This window comes from Camelus ferus, chromosome 22, assembly GCF_009834535.1.
Source record: "Camelus ferus isolate YT-003-E chromosome 22, BCGSAC_Cfer_1.0, whole genome shotgun sequence".
In the NCBI taxonomy this organism is placed as follows: domain Eukaryota; kingdom Metazoa; phylum Chordata; class Mammalia; order Artiodactyla; family Camelidae; genus Camelus; species Camelus ferus.
In genome coordinates, this window is record NC_045717.1 from 25,237,632 (window position 1) to 25,261,454 (window position 23,823).

Sequence of the window (23,823 nt, forward strand, 5' to 3'; positions counted from 1 at the left end):
GAGAACCTCCTGAAGTGATGGACGTGTGGCTCTGGAGACCTGGAAATGTGGCTCTGTGTGACTGAGGAAGAAAGTTATAATTTGACAAATTGATTGAAATATAAATAGCTACATGTGGCTAGTGGCTACTGTATTGTATGACACAGGCTTGAAAGAATGCTTGGCAAAGAGTAAGTGCTTAATAGATGCTTGGTAAGTTTAGTATCCTGCCAAACCGTTCTCCAGAATGCTGATTTACACCCCTCCAGCGGCACAGAGGTCACCCCAGGTATTCTCTCATCACTCCAAACTGATCCCACCCCTCCCCTGCTCAAAACACTCTGTGGCTCCCAACTGACATCAAGATATGTCCCAGACTTGCTGGTCTCCTTGTGATTATAACTTTTAGCATGCTTGAGAATTACTTTTCCTTCTGGACATGGGGTGCTTTTGATTTTTTGTCCCAAAGTACTTTCTCCTTGACTGCAACCTTGGGAAGATGGGGACAAGGTCTGGCACACAGTAGGTGCTCAATCACAAAGGAACATCTGTGACCCAGCCCCCATCACCTCTCATCTGTCTCTTCACCCAGTGCTATGGTCTTAGCCAATGGTTTAACGACCATGACATCCCAAGCCTCTGAGTCTTTGCCCATGCTGTTCCTTCCACCCAGAAAACCCTTCCAGGTGGACTCAGACTCACCTTTCCAGCTCCCACCCCAGCTGGGTCTTGTTCTTTCTGTAGGAGCTGGAGGAAGGCACTTCCTGTCTCTGAGCTTCAGTTTCCTCAACTATAAAATGGAATGAGTTGTTGATCAGATTAAAGGATGCCATTTCTGCAAAGCCCCTGGAAGGATATTAAGTGGCTAATTAAATTGAGTGGCCAGTACCCCTCCCGTAAATCTGGAAAGGCTCAGCTTGAGTGTGTCCATCTCCGTTTACTCACCCCACCTCCACGCCTTACCTTGGAGCACACTGTCCCCCATCCTGGGTCTCAGGATTTTGGGGGAGGAACTTTGAGGCCTTCACTGGCGTGCTGGAACTGCAGGCCATTTTGTTTTTGTTTTTTTAGCCAAAGCTACATCAGGTCTTGGATCTCACCTCCTGCAAGTCTCACCTCTTCAGAACACTTCCGGGGCCTTGACTGCGTCAGGTCCAATGGAGGGATTTCTCCGTTGACTGTGTAACAAGTATAGGTGGGGATGCGGAGAAACAGGAACTCCTGTGCGTTGCTGGTGGGAACACAGATTCACCAAGATCCAGCAATTCTGCTCCTAGGATGGACCTGAGAGAACTGAAACAGATGTTCAAACAGAAACTCACACACGAATCATTACAGCAGCGTGATTCACAATGGCCAAAGGTGGCAACAACTCAATCGGTGAATGAATGGTCTCACCACACGCTGGAATATATTCAGCCTTAAAAAGGAGTGAAGCACTGACAGTCGCCACAACATGGTTGGACCTTGAGAACACTATGCTCAGTGAGAGAAGCCAGATACAAAAGGACACACTGTGTGATTCCATTGATGTGAACAGGCAAATCCACAGTTTCATATGGGTGCATATTCTAAATGTTTAACAGCTTTGAGTTAAATTTCAAAGCTTAAATTGGAATACTACAAATAATAACTTGAATTACCATCTGATACATTTGAATTTCAGCCGCCACACAGCACAGAGAAGTGGGACAGCACAGTGGGCAAGAGACCAGCCTGAGAGCCTGGGTTCAGCTCCTGCTGTGCAGACAGAAAGTGGGTTCGTGGTGGCCACGGGCTGCGGAGGGGTTGGGGAGTGACTGCTAATGGGGACGGGATTGCTTTTAGGGGTGATGGAAACCTTTAGGAACTAGACAGTGGTGATGGTTACACAGCCTTCTGAATGTGCTTAATGCCACTCAACTGTACACTTCAAAATGGTAAAGAAAAATGGTGAATTTTTATCTCAATTACAAAAATGTATATTGCATGGCATCTCCCCTGCCCCCACCCCCTGGCTGACTCCTTGAGGGCAGAGCCCAGAACCAACTGGTTACTGCTGTGTCCCTGACCTCAGCAGAGGCTTAGGCACTCAGTAGGCAGTCAGTAAACGTTTGTTGAATGAATGAATGGACGTATGAATCAACAAAATGTACCTACTTTTCTGGAGAAAGAACACTCCCATTTCTTCAATGTCAGGAAGAATCAGACAGAATCCTGACCATGGGAACGACCGACCTTCCTTCTCCTCCTGCAAACCCTCCCTCTAAATCTAGATTGATCTCTAGTCCAGACACCCAATGCACTTGGTCTTTTTCGATGAAACAGGGCAAATGAGGGAGAACTCAGTCTTTTAGCAAGTAAAACTTTTATTAAATAAACTTTCAGTTTCTCCAGACCAAAGAGAGGCATTTTGGACATTAGGATGACCCCTGCAGCCTCTCACCTGAAACACGCCACAGTGACGAGGACCTCGAGATTCAAACCAAGTCAACCCAAAGTTCCCTCCAAGTCTTTTTCTTGTCTTTCTTGTGTGTGTGTGTGTGTGTGTGTGTGTGTGTGTGTGTGTGTGTGTGTGTGTGTTTGTCTCCAAAAGTCGTTTTGCAAGTTGAAACTTCATGAAATTACTCGTAGCAGAAATAAAGTACATCGTACAAATCACGTAGGTCTTTGATGTGGAGTATAAAAATGGTATTTACAGCCAGTAAACATGGACCAGAGGACACACGCCACTGCACGCCAGCACGCACTCCCAAGCAGGCCTGGCGGGGGGCGGGGCGGGGCGGGATGCGGATGGGACCCCACCGCCCCTGAGCACACACTTGTACACGCAGACGGACGGGACACAGGCACGCTAGAGAGGGTCTTGGAACAATTATCAAACTGGAATATCGAAACAGGTTGGTCAGAAGATTTTTTTTTCCTTTTTTTTTTCTTTTTTGCTATGTTTTTTTTTTTTCCTTTTTTTTTTTTTTTTTTTTTTTCTGGGTCGGTCAACACATTTGGTAGAAACAAAAGGGAGTGCTTTTTTTTTCTTTAAAATTTTTTTTCTTGAGCTTATTAAGTTCTCTGGTGCCTCATCTGGCAAGAGGCCCCACCGGATGTCCGAAAAAAAAACTTGACTCTGTGCTTCAAGAAGGGTTTTCACGGTTTGGGTAGCTATACAGAGCCCCGCCCCCCCCACAAAGCATAGTCCTCCCCACCCCAACTAGAAAACAAAAATCCATTGTCATTTGATTTTTTTCCTCATGTCTTTTCTTCTTTGTACCTGCTCAGAAAGACCAAAAAAAAATTCTTTGTAGAGGTATCTCTGGTGAAGGGGTGCGGGTCGGCTTTGTCCAGTGCACGTGGCAATCTTGGTCATGAGATTGTGGATTCCAGGCTGGTGATCCAAAGGCAGGGAGGGTGGCCGCCTGCCCTTGGGAGGGGGTTCGGGGTGGGGGCTCCCCGCCCCCGCCCCGTCTGCCCCCCGACACGGAAAGCTAAGGGCTATTGGTCACATGAGTAAGGCTATGACTGGGGGGAAGGACTGGGGGAGGCCAAGGGGTCTCTTTTGTGCCTACATCCAGGGAAGGTAGGGCCCTGGGATGAGGAGGGGGAGGAGGTTCCGGAAGCTGCAGCTAGGACCAGGGACACTGAAGCCAGCTGAGCCCACAGGCCCGCGAGAATCTGGTCGGTGGCAGGGGTCAAAAGTCCTGGAGGTATATCGCGTCGGCTGATGATTCTCAGTGCTTCGCCTGGTGCCCTGGTCTGACATGAAGCGGGAGGTGGGGAGACACTGGGCTGCCCCGCCAGCCTCAGCCCTTCTGAGTGTCCCTGCTGAGTGACCTGCCCAGGGCCACCTTCTCTTAGATGGAAGGAAGTCGGAAAGGTTTGGTCCCATGATCTATACTCAAAAAATATATATACCGTCTATAGCTCTCTATATATATGCATGTATATATATAGGAAAAGTTGCGATTTCATTCGGGGAAGCCACAAAGGTTGTGTTGTGGGGGGAGGGAGGAAATCTCCCAGAAGGGGCAGTGAGCCCCTCGCAGACCACGAAGCCCCATCCCAGCTCCGTGTGGCCTTCAGTAGTGTTTCACATTTTGGGGAGGGGCACAAGGAAGAAGGGAGAGGAGGTGGGGGCTGGTGTCCAAACTCAGTTGTAATTTACGGTAAAGTCCTGGATCGGATGGAAGCGGGAAACCCTCCTGGGGTGGGAAGGCCCCTCACCTGGCGGAGAAGGGAGGGGCGTTAGGGTGTGGTGATGAGGGCGCACGTCAGCAGAGGACATCACCTCCCACCCCCACCCCTGCCCTGGCCAGGCTAGGGTCTGGGAACCCAAGGGCCCCTATCTTTTCAGAAAGAGTCCATTTTGGGGTCTAGAGGCTGACACACCCAGCTTGGAAGGGACTGAGGGTCATCAAACCCATGTCCTCATCTGGCCACTGGAGGCAAATGTTTATTTCTGTCTCCTCTCCCCTGCTCCCTGCCACTGAAGCTCCATGAAGCAGCTCCCCAATCCCATTTCGGTTCATTCACGGCTGGAAACAGTGCCTGGCGCACAGTAGATGCTCAGTGAGGAATTGCTGTCAACTTGTCCAAACGCAGATTGCCTGTTGCTGGCTTCCAGGGGTGGATTTCCGCCCACGCACGCTCCCAAAGACACATGACCCCGTGACTGAACACCCTCGAATCTGTGGGTGCTGGGAGCAGGGTTCCTGGGAGCAGGAACAGCCCCTCACTGAGCACCTGCTTCGCACCAGATCCCAGGACATCCTCTGTGATGACGCAGCGACGATGATTAAGAGGAAACGAGCTTCCCAGGTGGCGGGACCCGGGCTCAGCTGGGAAAACACCGAGTGCCCTGTGGGGATCCGTCCCATTGCCTCTGGGGGAGGCCACGTGCATGGGCCCACTTCACAGATGAGCCTTGTCAAGGCGTGAGCTTGTTGTAAATTTCCCCATCGGCCCCTCAGGCTCACAGTTCATTCCCCCAAAGAAGGTGATGATTGGACAGAGTTGTTCGTACTAATGGCACAAACACGCTTGGGGATTTGTTCGTTCCTTTGGATTCCCCCTGATAGCCCCTCCCCAGCATGCCATGGCTGAGGGCAAAAATTCCATTCTCCTGTCAACTCATTGGTATGAATTATGCCAAGTAAAGAGCTCTCAGAGGAGTCCAGCTGGGAGAACAGATTCACAGCAAAGGACAGAAGCCCCTTCCCACAGCCCACTCCACCCCAGACCAAAACCCACCTCTCAGACGAACTTCTATTCATCCTTCAAAGCCTTCTCCAGGAAGGATCCCCTAACCACCCTCCCCACTCCCATCTTACTGCTCTGGTTCCAGCCCTGACCACAGAGGGAGATTGGGGGTGTCTTTGTCCATCTCTGTCCCTGTCAACCAAACCTGGGGACTCCTTGTAGCCTCTTGCAGCATCCCCCCAGCCTGGGGAGGGTTTGGAGAATGAGGAGGGAGTGCGGACAAGACGGGGGTGGGGCGGGGTGGGGGAGGGGGATGGGGCCGCCTGGCGGCTCACCTGGGCCAAGCCCGCAGCCTCAGGGCGGCTGTGGGCGCGGTCAGTAGGGGTGTCCCGGATCTTTGGGCCGCTTCAGCTGCACTTTGAGCCTCTTCATGCCGATCTGAAAGCCGTTCATGGCCTGGATGGCGGTCTGCGCGCTGGCCGGGTTGTCAAAGCTCACGAAGCCTGCAGAGACCGGGGTGGACCCACGATGGTGGGCAACACGGGCATCCTCTGCTTGCTCCAGTGCTGTGGCCCTGGCTGCCCAGTGGCGTGGGGCACTGGGGGCAGGAGTGTGCACTCGCAGGGGCAGGCTGTCCCGGGAGGTGCGAGGGCTTCCCAAAGGACGCACAGCAGCCCTGGCCTGGTTCTGGCACCTCCTGGGCTTGCTTGCCTCTGGGGATGGGGCACTCATTTCTTACTTGGGGTCTGCTCTGCTGAGACTTCTCAACCCACGTGGGGGACAGGTGTGGCCTCCGGGGGTTCCACATCACCCACACCTCCCACTACATAGATGAGGAAATTGAGGCTCAGAGAAAACACATGACCCCCTGACTGCTGAATGTGATTAAGCAGATTTTCCTCCAGAAATTTCCTTCTTCCTCCTGGAAGCAGGATACAGAGGAAGGGGCCTGGGCACTGGCGGGGGCCCCTTGCTTGCTGTGTGACCTAAAGCATGTTGCTTGGCCATTCTATGCCTCTCTTTTCTCCTCTTGTAAACTGGTTGCATAATGAGTGTATACAGGAGGTGCTTAATAAATAGTCAAGAGTCGACCCTTCAAAGAGGACAGGGTGGGGTTAAGAGTCCAGATTTTGGAGTCTAATAGACCGTTTCTAATCTAGGTTCTGCCTCTTTGGTGCTGTGTGACTTTGGACAAGTTACGTGCCTCTCTGAGCCTTAACTTCCCATTTCTGGGGACAAGGAAGTTCTCTCCACAGTCCACAAGGCCCTGCACAACCTGCCCCATCCCCTCCCTGCCCTCCGTTCCTCCCTCTCTTCCCCTCACTCACTCTGCTTCAGCCACACAGGCATCCTCACTGTTCCTCCAATGCACCAGGCTCAGTCCTGCCCCAGGGTCTTTGCACAAGTGATTCCCTCTGCCTAGAACACTCTTCCCCAGATATGCCCGTGGTTGGCTCCTCATCATTCAGATCTCAGTTGAAACATCGCCTCTTCCTTATCAGTCTGTACTTTGTCACTAGTTTTGTTTTTCTCCATACCACATATAACACCCTGGTCTATATCCTATGTTTGTTTATTTCTGTCTCCTCCCTCTGGACCTGTGCTTTCCAATTTGGTCTTGGTAGCCACTGGCCACAATTTTAAATGCATTAAAATTAATACAATGAAACATTCAGTCCTTTGGTTGCACTGGCCACATTTCAAGTGCTCAGTAACTACGTGGGGCTGGCGGCTCAGGCAGCGCGGATATAGAACATTCCCATCAGCGGAGAAAGTTCGAGGGGCAGCGCAGTATGACTGAGCTTTCGGCAGGCAGAGATTTTTGTTGTCTCCCTTCACTGCTCTGTGCCAGTGCCCAGCATGGTGTATGGCACACAGTAGGTGCACGATCTGTTAGTTGAATGAATGAATGAGGGAGTCTTTGAAGGGTTGAGAGGTAAGTGCTTAGCACACAGTAGGTGCTTAGTAAGTGCTCACTTTGATCATGAATGTGATTCTTTTGGACTAGACCTGTCTTGTGGCTGCCCACACCCTCCCACCCTCCCATTCCAGGGCGCGGGGCGTATGCCATGGTGCGGCAAGCAGGAAGGGGCACCCTACAGGGACTCACCAAAACATTTGCTCTGGTTGGTGGCCCGATCCATAAACACCTTGGAGGAGATGATATTGCCGAAGGGCAGGAACATCTGCGTCAGCTCCGTGTCTCCAAACTCCTGGGGGAGGTGGTAGATAAACAGGTTACAGCCTTCGGGACCTGCAGGTGGGGGAGAGAAAGACATAAAGCCCCCAAGGAGAGGAGGCGGACCCCCGGGGGAGGGGCGCGGGTCCAGAGCCCACATCTGGCATCTCCAGTTGCTGGGAGAGGGGTGCCCCCTAACACCCAGAAAGAAGGGGCATGGAAGTGGTGGGGAGGGGGGCAGGGTGTTCTGAGCTCTTGTCTATATAATCCCACACTCAGATACTCCAAACCTCTAATGATCCTCAGTCCCCAGAGAATTTACAAAATTCAGCTCATCTCTACTCCCCCAAATCGAGATAAACCCCTCCATCCCAGACCCCGGATAATCCCCAAATCCCAGAAGACCCCAAGCCCCTGGAAAATCCCTAAACCTCAAACTCCAGATCATTTACAGAAATCAGATGAAGTGGGTGTGGGGTACACGGAAACTCTGTCTTTGCAAGAACTCTGTAAATCTAAAACTGGTTTTAAAATGAAATGCTCATATTTTTTTGAAAGTTCAATGATCACAGAATAAAATAAGACAAGTGATTCCCTGGTTCCAAACCCCAAATACCCAGATATTTTTCAAAACCTTGGATAATCCTCCAAATGTTGGATAATTTTCAAAACTCAGATGATACACACATAAAATCAAGTAAAATTAAAAGATAATTCTCCAGTCTTGAACCCCAGATATCCTGAAGCCACAGATAATTTTTAAATGATATGCTATCCGGATTAGAAAGAATTTTTTAAAGCATGGCTAACCCTCAAAATTATCCCCTCCCCCAATAATCCCCAGTGCATGGCTCATATAAAAACTATAAATAAGAACAGCATCAAAAAAACCTTGATTATATCCCAAAAGAAAGGTAACCATCAAACCACTGAGAATTCCCCTGGACTCGCAATGAATATTCCCTCCCCCTGGAAAATACAAGATCCAAAACGACACAGTCACACCTACCTCTTACCTTCCAGATTAGGACCACAGGTCTGCTAACAGGCTTGTTTTTAACATGCCAGTATGTTCCCAGGTGACTGATATGTTTCGGAATGATTTTGAGCAAACACGAATTTTGTGTTTGCTTGTGTGCTATCTCTAGGGGAATGCAAAAAACCACACCCAGCTGAACCGAACCTCCTAAGAAAGCAAAATGCACACACACTCGCATACACAGCTCCATCTACCAACTGTCTCAGTTCCCCAAGTGTGTTATGAGTCACACCCACTCCCTTCTGGGGTGAGGACTCCCCGTCTGATTTGAGACAAGCCTTTCCATCATTTCACAGTAACACACGTTGTAGCCCTTCCGAGGCCACTTTCCCGTGCAAACTTCAGGTCTTTTCCAAGATAAAGTGCCAAATTTATTGTAGTATTCATGTATTTCTTCACCATCTAACACGCATAAAACCATGTTACCGTTTTTATTAGGGTTTTATCTTTTTTTTTTTTTTTTTGCCACATCACCGCCCACATTTTTGAATGGCTTTCCCCAACCCTGTTTCCCCCATGAGCCTGTGGTTTGTATGGTGAAGTTCTGCCAACTCTGGTGAATTTCCAGAAGGCATAGGTCATGTTATAGCAGCTCGGACTGCATGCGAGCCAGCTTTTAGCCACTGCACCCAGGCAGTGTCCTCCGTTCCAGCGGACTAACAGCAATGGAGAAATTAAACAGATTCTCACAGAACTCAGTCTGCAGGCCAGGCCAAGCTTCCCGTGTCACAGGGTGATGTGGGGCCTGTCCCCAGACCCTGCCCCCACCCTCACTGGATGGATTAAGGAAAGGAGTGACTCCCTGGTGCCGAGTGCCTCCTATGTGTCAGGAGTGGCCGCTGCTCACTTCCCAGTAAGGCCTCTGGGCACAGAGGGTCGTCTGTGTGACAGATGAGGAAACTGAAGCACGGGGCAGTGAGGCCTTCCATGGGACGTCCCAAGTCAGAATTGGGCGATTTCAATCCCGATTCAATTCCGACTCCAGAGTCTAACTCCTCCCTCCCTTGACTTTACTGCGGGAGCCTCATTTTACCTGAGATACCGCATCATCCCACCCTCCAACCTCAAAACTCGTTTCCTCTCCAAAATTTCAGAGAATCACACCATTCTGGAGAGACCTCCTGGTGGGGGCAGGGTCACTGCTATTCTCACCGGCTCGGGACTAGCCCGGTTCCCACTTTCCAGAGGAGAAAAACAAGGCTCAGAGAAGTTTCATTTGTTCCCCAAACACCCAGGGGCTGCATCGGGACTTGACCCAGGTCTGTCCAGACCGCAGGCCGAGCTTTTAGCCGCGCGGTTCCCTGAGGCCAGGCCAGGCCGGGGGTCCTGGAGGTGGAGGGGGCGGTCAGAGGGCGGGGCCGGCGCCCAGGGGAGGTGGCGGCCTCCTCACCTTCTCGCTGCTGCTGCTGCAGGAGGGGTGGCGGCTGGGGGACGCTGTGCGCGATGGGCGTGATGGCCGCGGTGGGGTACATGGCTGTAGAGACCGGGAGCGAGACACAGGTCGGAGGCCGGCGTGAGGCGGGTGGGCAGCCGGGTGCCGGCGTGGGCGCGGCGGGGCAGGGGCGGGGCAAAGGCTGAGGGGCGGGGTCACGGCTGAGGGTGGGGCCAAGACCGGATCTTGGGAAGCCAGAGGGGCGTGGTCGTGGGGGAGGGCGGGCCTCAGGGAGGGGCCAAGGCAACAGGGACGAGTAGGGTGGGGCGGGGCCATGACTAGAGGGGTGGGGCCAAGGCCAGGTCTTGGGAAGGGGCGTGATCACGTTGGAGGGCGGGTCCGAGGGAGGGGCCAAGGCGGGGCCATGGCTGAGGGCGGGGCCAAGGCTGTTCTTAGAAAGAAGAGCCAGAGATGGGGGGAGGCCCCCGCAGGGACAGAGTCTAGGCGTTACGTGAGGGCGGGACCAAAGGCAGGTTATGGGGGGGAAGGGCCAGATGTTGAAGGAGGGCGGGGCGGGGGCCGGGCCAAGAACTAGGATTGGGCCCAAAGTAATGACTAGGCAGAAGAAGGAATAGAATGAGAGGGGCGGGGCCAGATCTGGGTGGGCGAGGGGCGGGGCCGCGCTGCCTCCCTACCTGTGTACTGCTGGACTCCAGAGAAGGCAGGATGGAGGGTCTCAGCCACCGTCGGGCTCTGAGCTGCAGGGCAGACGGAAGGGCTGAGTAGGCAGCAGAAGTCTTCCATCCACCCCAGTTTCACTTCTGCATCAACGTTTTACAAGTATAACCTCCATTTTACAAGTGGGGGACCCGAAGCTCAGGGATGGAAGCAGTTGGCACATGGCTACTCAGGAAATAGCAGAAGCGAAACTAGAATTCAGGTTTCATGGACTCCAGAGAGGTTTAACCATCACCCCAACTCTGTCCTTATCCTGACCCCCTTGCTCCTCCCCTTTATTCTCTGGATTCTCCAGGTCTCTGTTCCCCATCACCACCCACCCGCATCCCTTCCCCCTTTTCCCTCCTCACATCTGGATCATTAGACACCCTATGGATCCCCCATGTGGCTGTGACTGCCTGATGATCCCTAGGGGAGGACATAGGGGAAGGGGAGAGGATGTCTAGGCCACCAGAGCTGAAGAGTCTGGAGGAAATTGAGCAAAAAAAGTATGCTCGAATGGAGAGAGGCTGCCGGAGGATGGGGTGGTGATGTGGGAGGGTGAGACTGTAAAGGGGTCTCATGAGTGAATTACTTGGTGGAGAAGAAGTTCTGTATGTTGCCTGTTGTGTTTGTTACATGAAACTATACCTGTGACAAAATGGCATAGAACCAACCACACACACACACACACACACACACCAGCGCATGTGAAAAGTGAAGTCTGAATAGGCTCTCCAACTCCAGTTGAGTTCAACGTCGTGTCAGTTTCCTAGTTTTAACAACATACTGAGGTTCTGTGCAATGTTAGCATCTGGGGATACCGAGTGCTAGGTACTGGGACCTCTCTGTAGTATTTTTGAAACCCCCTGTGAGTGCCAGTCATTTCAAACTAAAAATAAATTCTCACAGAGGTGGGGAGGGTATAGCTCAGTGGTAGAGTGCATGCATGGCATGCATGAGGTCCTGGGTTCAATCCCCAGTACCTCCATTAAAAGAAAGGAAGGAATGGAGGAAGGAAGGAAGGAAAGAAGGAAGGAAGGAAAGGAAGAAAGAAAAAACTGCTGAGGGCCACCTAACTAGAATTTGAACCCAGAAACACCTGGATGGAAAGTTCTTGTTTAACCTTTCTCTGTGCCCACAGCTGGTGTCTGTTCACCTGAGATTTCCTTTGTTCTGTCCCTCTGTTCCCTGGGCATCAAGACATAGGGACTCATGCTTGTCCCAGAGACACCCTCCCAGGCCCCAGGGGACCACCCGAGTTACCTGGGTAGGGCACAAGGCCATTGGCGTATACGGTTTCTAGGGCAGGGTGCCCGCCAGGGAAGGGCACAACGCCAGCGAAGCCGTTGGTGATGGGAGCCACGAGGCTGGGCACGGCGGCGGTGCCGAGCAGCGGGGGCGAGTGCAGTCCTGGGGAGCGGAAGAGCGTCACGGGGAGCCTGGTCCTAGCCCCGGCACTGGCCACCCATCCGCGGGCCCCTGGCAGACTCTCACCAGAGGCAGGGGCGATGGGTGTGGCAGGCAGCCCATTAAGGCTGACGGCGCCAATCTGCTGGATGTGGCAGGGTGAGAAGGCCACGCCGGGGCTCAGGTAGCTGCCTGAGGTGGACAGGACAGTCGTCTGCTGCTGCATGAGCTGGGGGTAGAGAGGGAGTTAACAGGCACCGTCAAGGTGGCATCCGGCCTGAGATCACGGCTCATGGCAGGCGGTGGGGGGGGTGAGGGCTGGTCCACCAGTAACTAGTGGGGTCAGCTATATGTCATGGCTCAGGTCGGAGTCAGGGCTCAGGAACTGGTGCTCAGCCTGGGATCAAGGCTCAGTCTAGGGTCAGGGCCTGGTCTCTGTTCAAGGCCCATTTAGGAACCAGAGCTCAGCCAGGGATCAGGGCACAGTCTGGGACCTGACATCAGTCACTGTTGAACTCACCAAGGGTTGGGTCTCAGTTTGGAGTCAGCCTGGGTTTGGAGGTTCAGTTGGAATTGGGGCTGATTTGGGGAGCAGCCAGGATCTGGGCATCAACCCCAGGCTGGGTATTAATTTGAGGCTCATCCAGAGTTGGGGCTCTGGCTGGACTTAGGGGCTCAGTCTGGGTTTGGTCTCAACTTGGGGTTAAGACTCAGCCTGGATTTGAGGGCTCAGCCTGGGGACCTGGCACTCCAGAGTTGGGGTTCAGCTGGGGCTTGGAGCATAGCTCATGGCTAGGGGCTCAGCTGGGGCTGGGGTCTGGAAGCAGCTTGGATTTGGGGACTTAGCCACAGCCAGAATAGCATCCTGCACCAGAGAGACGCAGCCAGAGACAGAAAGATGGGCAAAGAGGCAGAAGCCCTCAACAGACAAGAGATGGAGCACGAGAGAGAGAGAGAGAGACTGGACCGGCAAAGTGGTCTCAGGAGCCCCACTGGGGACAGCGGTGTGTCTGCGGGGGTCACTCACAGCCTGGGCGTAGGCACTGTAGGGGCTGAAGGGCAGGGTGAGGGACGGCGTCAGGATGCCCAGCTGGCCCACCATCTGCTGCATGCGCCGCAGCGTCCGCTCCTTGTCCGTATCGGCAAACTTGACCACCAGGCTGGAGGAGGCACCCTGCAGGGGCAGCCGCAAGCAGGGAGGGAGAGAGGGGGTAGGTAGCCAGGACTCTGGGGTCCCTTGGATGAGGGGTGTAGGGGTGTAGATCGCAGCAGCTGTCAGCCCTGCCCCCAGGCCCCCAGATGCCGCAGTGTGGACAGCCTGGAGATCAGCACCCCAGGTCTCACACTTGACCCTGCAGCCCACTGTGTGCACAGGTGGGGTGTCCAAGCCTGGGGTAGGGGCTGTGTCTGGGGAGGCCTGACTGTCAGCCGCGCTCTCAAAAACAGCTGAAGAATCCAACTGCTGGAGAGAAACACTCAGGACCTGGATAGTGGACCCTATAGCTGCCACCCACACCTAAGAACAGATGGCACTCCAACCATCAGAGAGCTTGAATACCTCCTTTGATGGAGAGCTCACTTCCTGCCATGCCCACCAGCTCCATCACTGGACAGCTCTGAGCAGGAGAAATCTTGGCTCCAGGTTGAGTTGCCTCCAGCCCCTCCAGGGACTAAAACTGATGCCCAAGAACCCAGAGATGGTTGGAGACTGCCCTGTGCTTTAAACCCATTTTCCAGAACAACAGAAAGGAGGGTTGGTTTTCCAACATATGTCTTCCCCAGGGCAGATTTGGGCATCTATATACACTGATGGTGGCTCCTAGGGCCTCCTTCCTGGGAGGCAGGGCCACCCCAACACCTGTGTGGTCCCCCTTATCGCCCAGCCTCTCACTGCTGCAGACTCACAGGCACCTCGCTCCATTCTTGCCCCTGCCCATCCTCCACTCTGGCCCCACGGGGACATTACCACATCACCTGGTCCCTTCCCTCTCCTGCCGAAACCCTCTGGGGCTCCCCAGTGCCCTAGGAGGAATCCTATGCTTTTTGGCCTCGAACTGCAGGTTCTTCCAGCCTCGTCTTCCTCTGCTCCTCTGGGGCTCACACACATTTGCACACACATACACATGGATTCAACTCCCACAGACTCACACTCACCATCTATACTCAGAAACATGTGCACAACCATGAATATGTCCACACACTAACACACGCATCATATGCTTACACAATGCATCCAGACACGTACACATTTATCTGCACGAAATCACACATATGCACATCTAATTGCATGCACTTACACTCACACGCATGCTCGCCCATCCACACACACAGTCACACACCCCTGCAGATGCCCACATGCACACCTGTCCTACCCACACCACCCAGGCACACTGACACACTCAAACTCACTTATAAATACACAATGCACTCACCCACATAAAGCCTGCACACCGTTGCACACGTGAACACACCCACTCAGCGTGCATGAATATCTGTGTGTGCATATGCAGCAGTACACACGTGCACACATAGCCACACCATTTACATACACCTCACGTGCACATTGACACACTGCACATTCACACACAGACATGCAAGCACGATCTCAGGCACACTCACGTGCACACACCGAAACATACACCATATTGTACTCACACACATGCAGCCACATGTCGGCAGTACATCTATGCACAGCCCCCGCTTACTTGCACGCTCACGCACATACACACATGCACAGCCACACACCACCATCAGAGACTGCACATCTTTCTCCTCCTGTGCCCTCTCTGAAGAAACGGCAGGGGCAACTCGATGGCTGGGATGGTAAGGCCAGGCCCCCTCGCTCCTTGCCCACCCCCACCTCCCAGTGCAGCTCCGACTCACCGGCATGGTCTGGCTGCCATGCAGGGCGTGGATGGCCGCCTGAGCCTCCGTGTGGGAGGAGAACTTCACAAAGGCACAGCCTGCTCCGGGAGAACGAGAACCAGTGAGGGGCCGCAGGAGAGGCACTGGCAGCCTGGTGTGGCCAGTCAGCCTGGACACGGGCAGCCCACAATTCAGACAGTCGGACAACAGAGAGACAGCCAGCCGTCTGATCAGACAGACAGCTGGATGATCAAGGACCAGACGGTAAGACAAGCACACAGCTGGCCAGCCAGCTAGCTGTTTGTCAGACGCACCATCAGGGGGACAGTGTGCGGTGGCGCACAGCTGGGGAGGCAGGCCCTGCCCGGTGGAACAAGCGAGGGCGGCCAGCTTAGGGAGCCGCCAGCACTGCGAGGGCCAGACTTGTAATCAGGTCTGCGGAATTAAAGCTACGGACCACCCAACACAGAGAGGTTCAGTTCCACAGGCACGCTCAGGCAGAGATACACCCAGACCCAGAGAGATACACTCACGTGCCCAGAGTTGGACAGATAGGAATAGAGTCACGAGGCAAGCACGGAATCAGCGGGCAGACAAGAGACCACCAAGCAAACTGAGACAGTCACTGGGAGAGACCACTGGACACAGTACCAGACAGACAGATCTTACGGAGGAGCCAGGCAGATTTGGGGGAGAGGGGTGGAAATGTTCTGGAACTTTGTGAATATACTGAAAAGCACTTCGCTGTACACTTTTAAATGGTGAATTTTACTGCACGTGGATCATATCTCAATTTAAAAAGAAGAGCCAGGCAAACAGTCAGGGACCACCAAATACATTTCTTCCTAGTAAGATAAAGTCACAAGGGCAGAGACAGGCAAGCCGATTGTCAGTCCCAGACAGATGGGCCTAAACAGGTAGAATCAGATAGACCACCAGACCCAGGAAGACTCGGACAGAAAGAGCCATTAGGACACTCGCGCAGAAAGCGTGTCAGACTAAGAGACACAGGAGGTCAGTCAACCCTAGGCACATGCAGTCACGTGAGCAGACAGGAAACCAGGTGCTGGAGATCCTTAAACAATTATTCCTGGATGGTACAGCCCTATGGGGAGCTGGAGTAAGTAGGATCAGGCAGACGGACAAACTCAGGACACAGGCAAATCCAGACGGAAACAGTCCCACGGACAGTCAGGCGGAGACTGGCAGCCGCAGACGCACATGGGCACTCGGGTAGGACCGGGTGGTACTGGACTGGCTTTGCTCGCCCCGCCCCCCAGAGCCGGCCCCGCCCTTCCACGCGCCCGACCTTCCCCCAAACCAACTCACCCTCCCACCTGCCCGCTTCTGTCCCCTGGGCCCGCATCACTCTCTTGTGTGCCTGGCCCTGCCCTACCCTGCAGCCTGCTCTCCAGGCCCTGCCCACTGTGTGCCAGCCCCGCCCCACGAGCCAGGCCCCGCCCTCACCCGTGCCCTTCGACCCCATCCCTCCAGCCCCACCCTCCCACTGCCCCGCCCCCGGAAGCCAGCCCCGCCCCCCGCCCATCACCTTTGCTGCTCCCATCAGGCCCCCGCAGCACGGTGCACTCGTCGATAACCCCGAAGGGCTGGAACAGCCGCAGCACGTCCTCCTCCGACTGCTGCTTGTTCAGCATCCCCACAAACAGCTTCCGGTCCCCTGTGGGTGGAGACACCACCTCAGCCGAGTCCTAGCCTCCAGGAATTTCTCCGTCCCTCCAGCAGAGTGGAGGCAGCAGGGCAGGGAGCCGGGCGCGTGTGAGGGAGGACACAGTCGTGTGCTTTCCCTGCCCCGACCTCTCCACTCTCCCACGTGCCTGCGCGGTCCCATTTCTGTGCCTGTGCTAACTCAGTGACCCTGCCTGGAATGCCCTCTCTGCCCAACTGCTCCCACCCTATGGGCGAAATGGCCTCTCCCTCCTGTGCACTCAGAGAGCCCACAGATAATACCGGGGCTAGGAACTGCCTGGCCTGGCCTGAGTCCCTGTCTCTCTGTCTGCCATCTAGATTTTGTTGGCAGGGGTGAGCGCTGATGGCCCCTGCACCCTCACAGTGATCAGCAGAGCTCCCTGCCCAGCCTTGCTGGGGCTAAGAGGGGGTCAAGCAATCAGTGTCCGTTGAATGAGTGAAGGCATGTGTGCGCACAGGACCAAGTGTCTGGAGAGCCTGGGGTTGGCTTGGGACCAAGGGCAGGGACCAGTCTGGGCCAGCCCCTCCCATGTGAGGCACCAGAGCCCTGCCCCTTTGGGTAATTGCACTACTCCCCTGGAATCAGGAATGTGGCAGCTCCATCTTCCGGAAATGGTGAGCTGGGTTGCTATGGATACCTGTTCTCTGGCAGCTGTCACTCATGAGGGTGGGAGGAAGGAAGAGACAGAAGCAGAGAGACTGAAATGCAGGGGGACGGAGAGAGACAGAGGGAGAGAGAGAGGCAAAGAGAGAGAGAGTAAGAGATAAAGAGAGACACATGGAAAGGCAGAGAGAGAACCAGAGAGACAGTAGGAGAGAAAAAGATTAGGACTGAGAAACAGAGATACGGAGGGGGAGAGAGAGAGAGAGAGAAAGGCAGAGAGGACACACACCCCGTACCTCTCTAATCCTTGACCTACACTGGCAGCCAGGTTGGAAAGTGTGAAAACAGGTTCCCAGCCCAAACAGGCTTTACCAGGCTCCTACACATACACAGAGGTCCTAACAGCCCTGCCCTCCCATACCACCTCCACGGCTAGCTGCAACCCCTCAGCCCCCAGTCCACCTGAGGTGGGGAGGGGGTTCAAAAGTACCCAAGAATGACTAACCTTGGATCCCACTGGAGACAGCTAAGCGTCTCCCCCCCAGGAACACACCCAGCGTGAAGTCCAGCCTCAGGCAGACACAGGGCCCAGCCTGCACACCCATCCACCCAGCCTGGAACACTCAAGCACACACGCTTGAACATACACGCCCATGCACAGCCGAGGCACGCAGATGTGCACACAGGAGGGCAGGCACTCCCACTGCACCAGCCAGAAACACATACGCACGTGAACACACACATCTGCACACAGCTGTGCCCAGGTCTGCCTGCTCACACACACACACGTGCGCTTGCCCAGACATGCAAACATGCGCACACACATATGCACGGCCCAGAAAGCAACCCACAGCCCTTCTGGGACCCCGGCCCCTCTGCACCTGAAGATCCCCATTACTGCACCCTGAGACAAGCGGGCTATTTCAAGTTCTAGGGGAAAACAGCTGGGCCTGGCCACGTCCCCTACTCCTGGGCCTGTGGCACTGTGGTTAAGAAGAGGGGACACAGCTTCCCTCCTCTCCTGCCCTTACCCCGGCCAGGGGCCTCTGCCTCTCCCACCACCGTTCACGCAAGGATTTCCATCCTCCCATCCCTCTGCCAGCCCGCAGCCTGGGGGCCACGGAGAGATGACAACTACCTCCACGGCTTTCACTGTCCGCAGGCTTCACCTGGATTGGCCGCGCCATCTGTGGAGAGAGGGGGGGAGGGAGGTCAAGGTCGGCAGCGGGGATAATGTGGGTGGAAGCTTTGCCTGAGCTCTGCCTGGCACTCCTGCCCACCTCCCCAGCCTCAGCGTCCCACCAACCTCTGGCAGCAACTAGCACCTCAGTCACACCAAATGACAGAGTCCCACCTACAGGGCTCTGCGCTTGCGGCCTGGAGAACACCTACTTTGCCTTCAAAACCCAGTAACAAATCTCCCTTCAGCCAGGAAGTCTCCTTGCTTCCCCCAGTGGCCCAAGTCCCACAGTCCCTGTTTGTGATGTGACTCTGCGGTTCCTCCATCAAGAACTGGGGTCTGTTTCCCCAACTTCTGCACCTGGACTTGGCCACGCGGCGAACTCTGACGGAATGTGTGCAAGTGGAGCTGTGAGAGGTCTGAGCCTCGGCCTCAGGAGACCTCGCAGCTTCCGCTCTTATCGTCGTGGAGCCCTTGCCACTGCCAGGTGGGCGAGTCCAAGCGAGCTGCTGGAGGACAGGAGGCCTCATGCACAGACACTCTGCTGGCAGACAGCCCAGGGAGGCCCTGCCCAGCGAGCTCCAGTCGAGCCCCAGTTGACTGTTGCTGCATGAATGCCTCAGGACAAATCAGCAGAAGAACTGCCCAGCTAAGCCCAGCCTGCACTTGTCAACCTACAGAATCATGAACAAATGAAACTTCCGGAGCAGTCTGTTACTCAGGAGCGGCTGACCGCCACACCAAGGCAGCGACCTTCAGCCTGCTCCCTGACCTCAGGCTGGGGAAACTCACACCCGAGTGGACCAGCCTGCAATCTGGTCTCACTGTTCTGGACACTTCCGTCCCTCACCCCGAGGACTGAAGCTGATGTTCAATGGGCAAATTCCTTCCCTAGGCCCCACTTCCCCAGCTTAGCCAGCCGTGGGTGTGAACTGATGTGGCTATTTCAGACCAGACCTGAGGGCTGTGGGGCGGGGTGGCGTTTGCTTCTCCACTGGTCCTAGGACAGAACCTTCTTCCTGACCTGGTGTCTCTGGTGAACTCCCACTCATCTTTCAAAACCCAGCCCCAAAGCCCCCATGTGGGCAATCCTTCCACCCTTCTGGGTTCCTTCCTCCCTCTGCCTCCCTCCAGACTGAGACCATAGCAGCTCCCCCCTGCATCACCCCCACCACCACCACCACACACACAGGGCAGGGTACATGAGAGAATTAGAGGAGTTTGCTGAGCTAAACTGACCTGAAGGAAGTCTCCAGCACCCATCAGCATAGAAAGGCACCTGGTCCCTTCACATCCGGCCTGGGGCTGGACCCTCATCCCAGCCCCACTCCCAAGTCCGATAATCTTGAGGCAGACCCCGACAGCCATTCAAAGGTGCTTGACAAACGCTAGCCAAGCAAGCTCCAGAGAGAGGCACAATTTTTACCCCATTTTATGGATGTCAGAATCAAGACTTGGAGAGGTTATTTGTCTGCGCTCCCTCCCCTCTTTGACCCCTTCCCCTTCTGATACTCTTTCCCTTTTTGAGCGTATGTCTGGGGCACATACAGGCCTCTTCAACTTGAATTCAGCCTTGGGAACCCCAGAACAAGATAGGCGTCTGTCTCCCCCATCTAGTGCCCCCAATTCCTCTAGCCCAATCTTTCTGCCACCCAGACACACCCTCAGAGGGACCTTGACCACTTGGAGAAGGCCGAACCACATCTCCCCACCCCCACCACACACAGCCACCCACCCATACACCCCGCACCCCAGGCCCTTTCCACCTGGGTACCACACCTCTCTAGCTGGAGGCAGGAGGGGAGATTATTTCAACCAGATGGGACCAGTTTCTGGACAGGGGGCAGACTGAGACGGTGAAGGAAGGTGCGGGGGAGGGGGCACCTGAGCTCTAGCCTCTTGCTCCCCCACCCCTCCCACCCGCCTCCGCTGGCCCTCACCTCCTCCCCCCACTCCCAGCACCTTGGGCAGATGAGGATGAGGTTGCCATGGCAACGCTGATTCACCACACGGAAGCTGGCAATTGTTGTTGCCATGGAAACCGCCTCTTAGGGGCGAGCCCAGCTCCTGCCTTGCACAAAAGAGATATTTAAATATAATCTTCTAGAGATGGATGAGCAGAGGGAGGGAGTGAGGGAGGGGGATCACGGGGAGGGAACCTGCCCCCATCACCACACCCTCCACACCCACCCCATTCTTGCGGCCTGGGTACCTGCTCACCATCTCCCCAACCCGCTGCAGAGCCTGGGACTTTCTTCCTCCTACTGGGAGGCCCCTTCCCCCTCCTGGGTCAGCTTGGCGTGGGGGATGGGGTCCTGGTCTGGTTCTGAGAAGCCAGGTGGGCAACCCCCTCCGCTCTGGTTCCCGACTTGAAAGCCGAGTCTCTGAGGCCCGGCCATCCGCATCCCGCAGCCCCGCGCCCCTCCTTACCCACCGGCCTGGAGACGTGCGCCAGGCTGGCATCCACGTGCCGCCGCCCGCCTGGCCAGCCCTGGATGCACAGGCGCGCACACGCCGCCGCACGCACGCAGGGGCTCCGCGCCTCGCTCTCCACACCCAATACCCAGGCGATCCGCCTGCCAGAGGCCGGGCCCTGCCTGAGCTGCCAGCCCAAGCAGGGAGGAGGAGTGCCAGTGGGGAGCTGGGTCTCCCCTAACCTCACCCCTCCTGTTGCCCCTGCCCACCCATCTGGTTCTGCCCACCTCCTTCCGGCTCCCTCTCTCCATCTGTCCTACTGAGGTCTCTGCCGAGTGCCCTCCCTCCCTCCTCCACCTTCTCTGGCTCCCCATCACTACATCCTTTCCCTGCCCCCTCCCTTCCTTTTTTCATTTATTCAACAATATTCCCGTGTGCTTCATGCTGAGTAGTTCTGCAACCTCAGGAAAAACCCCACCAGTCTGACAGAGGGGGAAACAGAGGCATACACAGACATTCCCAGGCTCATGAGGTCAGGGTTGGGGCAGAAGGAGGGATCAAGTGCTGGAAGATCCTAGAGCAGAGAACAGTAATGAGCCAAAGGCTATCCTGGGGGTCACTGAAGATGGAAAATCTACAGTGGGTTTTGAAGTATGAATAAGAGTTGGTGGCAGGAAGTTCATGTTGGAGCAATACCTATATCCACTGACTGATTTCATCTCTAAGCAACTTTATGAGATGGAAACATACCCATTTTACAGACAGGCAAATCAGAAAAGGAGAGGAGAAAGTCAGAAGCAGAGGCCAGATCTCCTGCCAGTTTCCTCTGAGGGCCCAGGCATTCCTCCAGCCAAGGTTCAGTTCGGGTAGGGCTCTGGGATTGTCTGTATGCCCACTAAGTGGCTGGGATTCAGTCTTTGCTCGGCCACCCAGCCTTTGCTGTGACTTCAACCAAGCCATACACCATTGGGACAATAGGGTCCCTTATGTTTGACCTGTGTGTATTCCAGATGGGGAAACTGAGGCTGTGGGGAGGAGGGACTGCAGGAGGAGTCTCCAGTAGTCAGGCTGGGGCCCCAAATATTCTCCTAGATTTGCCAAGTTATGCCTTTAGAAGATGCAGTCGGTGGCCCAGGGAAAGCTCGAACTAAGTTCTTTCTGAGTGGAGTGGAGGGGAACGAAGCAAGGTGGACCCCTATCTGGGCTGCCCAGGCACAACTCCAGCCTCCTCCTCTGTGACCCAAGTCCCAGTCCAGCTTCCAGTGAACACCTAGACCAAGCCCCTCTCCTGTTCTGGAGGCTGCCATGGCTCCCTATTGCCCTTAGGGTAGAGGATCAGCTCCTTATCCTGGCATTCAAGGAGCCACTCCTGCCCTCTCCTCCTCCCACACCCCAAGGACATCAGGCTGGAAGGTGCCCCTGCACACCCAATCCTTGTCCTACAAGCCCCCTGGAATGCCATCTCTCCCAGAAGCCTTCCCCTCCGTGCCCATCTGCTTTGGTTGCTTTGCTCAGGCACTGCCTTGAAGGTGGCACATCCCCCAACACACACACTGTACCTCTTTTGAGTAAGCTCTGGAGTCAGGGCTGACGGGCTCTGGGACCCCTCTCCAGAAAGACCCAGCACAGGGTCCACAAATGACAAGAGATGAAACGAGACAAAACCTGTGGTTTCCAGACTGCTGTCCCATGGGCAAGAGCGAGGCAGGCGTGCTGGGCGCGGTGCCGGCACGGGAAGTAACCCAAGAGTTGTGCCAGGCGAGTCTCACAGAGACAACGGGCCCGGGAAGAGGCATGACTGGTCAGAGGCCCACAGCTCGACTTGCCTGGGACCGTTTGTTCACTCGTTCAGCATATATCTGCCAATTGTGTGTTCAGCATCCGGGTTGTGTCACCTCCCAGGATCCACGAAATACTCCACACCTCCATGTTACAGACAAGGAAACAGGCCTGGGACAGCCAAGTCATTAGGGGTTTGGCCCTTTGGGGCCCCTGCCCATTCTCAGGGCTGGCTTAACTCTGAGCCAAGTCGTGGGATGTGGGGGTGGGTTCTGCAAGGGGGCCACCTCAGAGACCCCTATGTGCACAGAAAAGGGTTCAGGGGGCTTGTGGGGGTCTCACAGCTCGACAAACCCATCCCTTCCTGGGGTGCTCAGATGAACAGCAGGGCAGCTGCCAGGTCTGGGGCAACCCTCACCCTCCCGGACCTTCATGAAGAAAGAGATGACACTGACTCAGGTGACCTAGCCTCTCACCCTCCAAGAGGCGGGAGCTGGATTGCTGCCTGACCATCCTCAGGGGGTCCCTCCTATCCCCAGGAACCCCATCCCGTGTTTGACAGCCCAGCAAACAGCCTCTGCGGGGACCTGGAGGCACCCTCCCAGCGTGGATTCCAGGGTCCTGCCGTCCATTCCTGGTTCTATTCCAGGATTCTGTTGTTCAATGTATGATCCTATTCCAGAATGCTGAGATTTGATTAAACTGTGTCCCCCACGGACGCCGCTGTCACACTCCAGGAGGGAACTGGAAGGGGGAGGGGGTCACTCTGCAGAAAGCTGCTTTATGGGGCAGGGATTGGTTGTGCCACGGGGAGGTCGGGGAGTGGGTGGGGAGACGCACAGAGCTAGGAACGACGGGGACCACTCCCCTCCTGGTTCATCTGTAACTGAAAAGACAGCAGTGTCCGCTCCATACTGTCTTCCCCAACACACACACGCACACGCGCACACACACGGGGGAGAGATGGTGGCTGTCTACGTCCCTTGCGCAACCCAGACCCCACCCCCTGACTCCCTGGCTGCGAGCGCGCACATGAGCCCGCGGGGTGGGCTTTCCGGCACCCGCCGCACCTTGTGCGTCCCGGCTCCATCCTCCCTCAGAGATGCCGCGGAGGGGGGCTCAGATGCCTTTCTCCAGATGCCGCTTACAGGCATGGGGGGTCTTCTGTGCCAGTAGCCCTCGTGCGATCAGCAAGCAAGCCTCTAGTTCTTTGTTCCGAAAGGCCGATGCCATTTCTGCGGGTGTTCTAGGGGGAGGGAGGCTCACCCCGGAAATCAGCCCCTCTGCTCATCAGAAGCCGAAGGTATGGATACTCGGGGATCGGAACTCCTGGGAATGAGCCTGACCAAAATGCGGCACGTGTCCACCAAAAACAAAACACCAGCAAGTAATAACAAAACCAGAA

The 23,823-nt window shown here is 55.2% G+C and overlaps 1 protein-coding gene and 1 non-coding gene across 8 annotated transcripts in view; one reads left to right on the forward strand and one right to left on the reverse strand.

Moving 5' to 3' along the window:
* The window catches only part of CELF5 (CUGBP Elav-like family member 5), a 49,012-nt gene that overhangs the window by 2,216 nt on the left and 22,973 nt on the right, over nucleotides 1-23,823 (reverse strand). Inside the window, exons 3-14 of one of the 7 annotated variants that reach the window (XR_004314367.1) lie at nucleotides 18,180-18,231; nucleotides 16,283-16,411; nucleotides 14,752-14,831; nucleotides 12,896-13,042; nucleotides 11,956-12,097; nucleotides 11,725-11,871; nucleotides 10,437-10,499; nucleotides 9,760-9,843; nucleotides 7,262-7,405; nucleotides 5,487-5,654; nucleotides 1,096-1,272; nucleotides 682-769 (exon numbers count right to left, since the gene is read on the reverse strand). Coding sequence is in view for 6 of the 7 variants with exons in the window: in XM_032465993.1 (XP_032321884.1) it covers nucleotides 5,527-5,654; nucleotides 7,262-7,405; nucleotides 9,760-9,843; nucleotides 10,437-10,499; nucleotides 11,725-11,871; nucleotides 11,956-12,097; nucleotides 12,896-13,042; nucleotides 14,752-14,831; nucleotides 16,283-16,411; nucleotides 18,180-18,231 (1,116 nt within the window). In the remaining variant the exon portion in view is untranslated. Of the gene's footprint in view, nucleotides 1-681; nucleotides 770-815; nucleotides 1,273-2,309; nucleotides 5,655-7,261; nucleotides 7,406-9,759; nucleotides 9,844-10,436; nucleotides 10,500-11,724; nucleotides 11,872-11,955; nucleotides 12,098-12,895; nucleotides 13,043-14,751; nucleotides 14,832-16,282; nucleotides 16,412-18,179; nucleotides 18,232-23,823 lie in introns of those variants that run through there. The other 6 variants (XM_032465993.1, XM_032465991.1, XM_032465992.1 and 3 more) reach the window with 6 other exon arrangements.
* Nucleotides 11,378-11,449, forward strand: TRNAA-GGC. Its single transcript has one exon. It is a non-coding gene; the product is annotated as a tRNA-Ala (tRNA).